General features: G+C 42.8%; 1 protein-coding gene across 5 annotated transcripts in view; it reads right to left on the bottom strand.

Annotated features, from left to right (window-relative positions):
* Window positions 1–1,639: 1,639 nt before the first annotated feature.
* Window positions 1,640–3,394, bottom strand: part of sanbr (SANT and BTB domain regulator of CSR) — a 42,653-nt gene continuing 40,898 nt past the window's right edge. For 2 of the 5 annotated variants that reach the window (XM_087850389.1, XM_087850394.1), the window contains one exon: window positions 1,642–3,232. In XM_087850389.1, the coding sequence (XP_087706515.1) occupies window positions 3,041–3,232 (192 nt within the window). In that variant the 3' untranslated portion in view covers window positions 1,642–3,040. Of the gene's footprint in view, window positions 3,299–3,394 lie in introns of all 5 variants that reach the window. The other 3 variants (XM_087850391.1, XM_087850393.1, XM_087850390.1) reach the window with 3 other exon arrangements.

The following is a 3,394-nucleotide window of genomic DNA, read 5'->3' as shown; positions in this document are numbered from 1 at the left end:
TCCTGCCTTCGCTCAGATCTCTTCATTCCACAGCAGAGACTCGAGTTTTATGAGCAGATATTGTTTGTGTGTCTGAAGACTTCACAGTGTTGGCCTTGATCAATACTGAGTAAGAATGCAGTCTTTATCGTGTTACGATACAGCAAACTTTTTCTGTTAAATCTTAAGTCATCGCTGCCATAGCTGACTAAACTCTAAACCTAACCTAACATTGTAACATACAGCCTTTGTTAGTGAGAGCTTTACTCACTAGCTTTTTCTTGTGTCAACAGTTGAACAATGACACTGACGTTGTGCCGAATCCAGTTGTGAGCTGATTGAGTCATCAACTCTGAGAACTCGTGTTTACTTGTCCAACCCCACCTCCTACAGCGCAGGCTGCTTTCGCTTTCACTTACTATAAAAGATGATTTGCCACATGACAGCTGGAGTAGAAGACATCTTGTGTCAGATTTGTTGTGTGAAACTAAAGCCAACCTAAACAGGTTTGTTGCGCTTTGACCCGATGCACTGTTAACCAACTCTGGAAAATGATTTCTGACCACATGGTCGTTAAGCATAGTGACTATTTTGTCCCATCTCCTGTTAGCTCGCATAAATCTACGTGTGAAGAGGAGCGTGCTTTGAAAAGTTTTGAAAACACAAATCCTAAAAAGAAAGCTCAGTGATGACGGATGGCATCCGTCACACAGGCAACGCGACATCCAACCGTTTCCGCCTGGGCATCTTTAGCCAAGGTTGCTGCTGTGTAAGTGGACTCCTCCACTAATCCCTGTTAACATACTGGTATTAGATTAAAGGTTATGCTGACGCCCTGCCATTGAAAGTTGAAACGCTCGTCTTACGCAATCCCAACAATCTTGTCAGCTCTGATGTAACCAGAGAGGGAGATGGAATTCTAATTTCACTCAACTTTTCATTTCCTTGTGTCCCAGAGCCGGGCTTCAGAGGAATCTGCAGCAGTAACATTTTAGTTCTGCAGGTCTTGGCAGACTGAGCATCTCTGTCAGTTTGGCGTGTTTGCTTTGATGCTCTCGTATCCAACCATCTCTTTATCTCTGTGGGACCATAATTCAGTCCGGTTGTAACAGGACTCCCCCACCCCCCCTTCCTGACCCAGATCCACATCCTCAGCCATTCTTGGCATCTGCTGTTGAGGAGAAGATAGAACAGCTGGGGTAGCACCCGCCCACGGGGGGAGAAAAAAAAAAGCCCACATCACCTCCTCTACGCTTTATGCCCCGTTAAGCCCTGCTCTGGGTCTGTGTTGTGAGCAGCCAGGGTTATTAATACCCCTGTGAGTAAGTCTTACAGGAAGAGCCAGGTTAGCACGCCCATTGGTCAGTGCCTCTCATGCAGAGAGGAGCGGCGTGACCCCAAACCCAGTAGCACATACCAGCCCTCTCTGGGACTTTCACAGTTTCCACAAACTGCTTTGGCTTATTTTCATACAGGAAACAACACTAACACTCTTTGCTAAAGCTGAGAACCAATCAAGTGCGTATTTGTCACCTGGTAGATTGTTGGAAAGGTGAGGTGAAAGGTCATGGCGAAACTGGGGCAAAGGTTGTGTCTTGGGAATCCATAGTTATTCCCCCAGTGTGATTTGCTGCCACCCAGTGGATATAAACCAGAAACAAAAGTTCACATAAGGCTCTGAATGGATTTAGCCACTTGTATTTTATTGGCCTAGGTGTGGTACATGGCACAGTCACGTTCCAGTAAACACAGGAAAGACTAGAACTACATCTCTAGCAGAACTTGGTGGAATTAATGTGGCATCCTTCTCACCTACAGAATGAGCTTTACACAGAACGCAGAATTACAGTGTAAATGTAAGGCTGGGTGTAAATTTCAGTTGATGCAGTAAAATTTCCATGCGACACATCTCTGACCTTCCACTATGGTGGAAATAAGATGTCAGTTTAAGAAGGTAACATCTTCAACTAGCCATCCAGGAAGATAATCACTGCCAGTTTAAGAAAATTATTTTTTTTTCATAAATTTTTCTCATGACATCTTTTTGACCGATTTTCATAGAACATACAATACATTTATCTCAATTTTACTTCTTAACCTCAAAATTAAATTTGATCTCAATTTAGCATTTAAAAAAATGTCATTGGAGCTTTAGACACACATGTTTTCCAGTATCCTGATGTAGTTTTTTTCCTCAGTTCAAGTCAATTTGATTTATGATTTTTTTTTTTTTTTTACATCAAAACTTTTTCTGTTGTGGCATTTTTGTAATTTCTTTATTTTTTAAATTTGCCTTTACTACTACAGCCCATGTCCTGCTCTACTACATAAATGTAATTTTATTCTGTTACCAGGTGGTTGCCAAGCAACACGATGATATTGCATATCAAAATATTCACAACTATAACATCTGATGTAAATGAGATGCTACTGTTGTGAAACTGAAACGATACAATGCTTGTATAAGGTGAGATAGGTGCATAAACACAAAGTGTGTCCTTTTAGTTGGTCAGTAGGTAGTTGTGTAATGTGATTACACCACAGTATCTGATATAGGTAAGAACTTATAGGGGCCTAAGATGTACCTGTGTGCCAAGTTTTGTTGATTAACTCCTGATTGTGTAGGAGTTGGTGGACAGACAGAAACTATGTATTTTACAATAAGATACATGTTTGCCATTGCTATGAAATATGACTTTTTCTTTTCCCACTGGCATGAGTGGACTTCCATACATTTCTCCAGTTGCCTTCTGTAGAAATCCCCACCTGTCCGTCTTTGAAGAAACACCGAGGAAAGTCAAAGTGCATTTCTAATGAGCCGAGCTGGGTCCACAGTTCTGCTTGTTGTTTTTGTGGACTGGATGCAGCTGAACAAACACACAGCGGGTCCAAGTGAGAGGAGATGTGGTTGACGGTGATCCATACATAGTCACCTGAGTTAAGCAGGGGTGGGAGGCGCTGACAAGTGCTGGGGTTGAGGAGCGAGTCTCTGTCCTCTTCATCTGGTTTAATGCTGGTCTATTTAGCAGCTCCACTGCCTTTTTTCCCCCCATTAGCTTCTTTATGTTGTTCGGATTTGAGCGTAGCGTGTTTTAGACCTGCAGAGGTAAAGAAAGAAGTGCTTAGTTATCGAGTGAGACACCCGGGTGTGTGTAACACTGTAAATGTACCTGGGTGTCTTTTCTGAACTCTGTCTGACTTGAGAGGAGCTCCTAAATTGCACTTCAAGTCTGGAGTAGATCCCCCCTGCAGGCTGTAACACACACACACACACACAGAGAGAGAGAGTCCGGAAGAAAAACAATCCAACATGAGGCAGCTGCAAAAACAAGGACAGCAGGTCTGACAGCTCAGCACCAATCTTGACCACATGATGTGAAGAAAGACAATAAATCCTGGTCAAAGTCACATTTCC

This window comes from Neolamprologus brichardi, chromosome 13, assembly GCF_056152115.1.
Source record: "Neolamprologus brichardi isolate AB-2024 chromosome 13, ASM5615211v1, whole genome shotgun sequence".
Taxonomy (NCBI): Eukaryota; Metazoa; Chordata; class Actinopteri; order Cichliformes; family Cichlidae; genus Neolamprologus; species Neolamprologus brichardi.
This window is presented reverse-complemented; position numbering and strand designations above follow the sequence as displayed.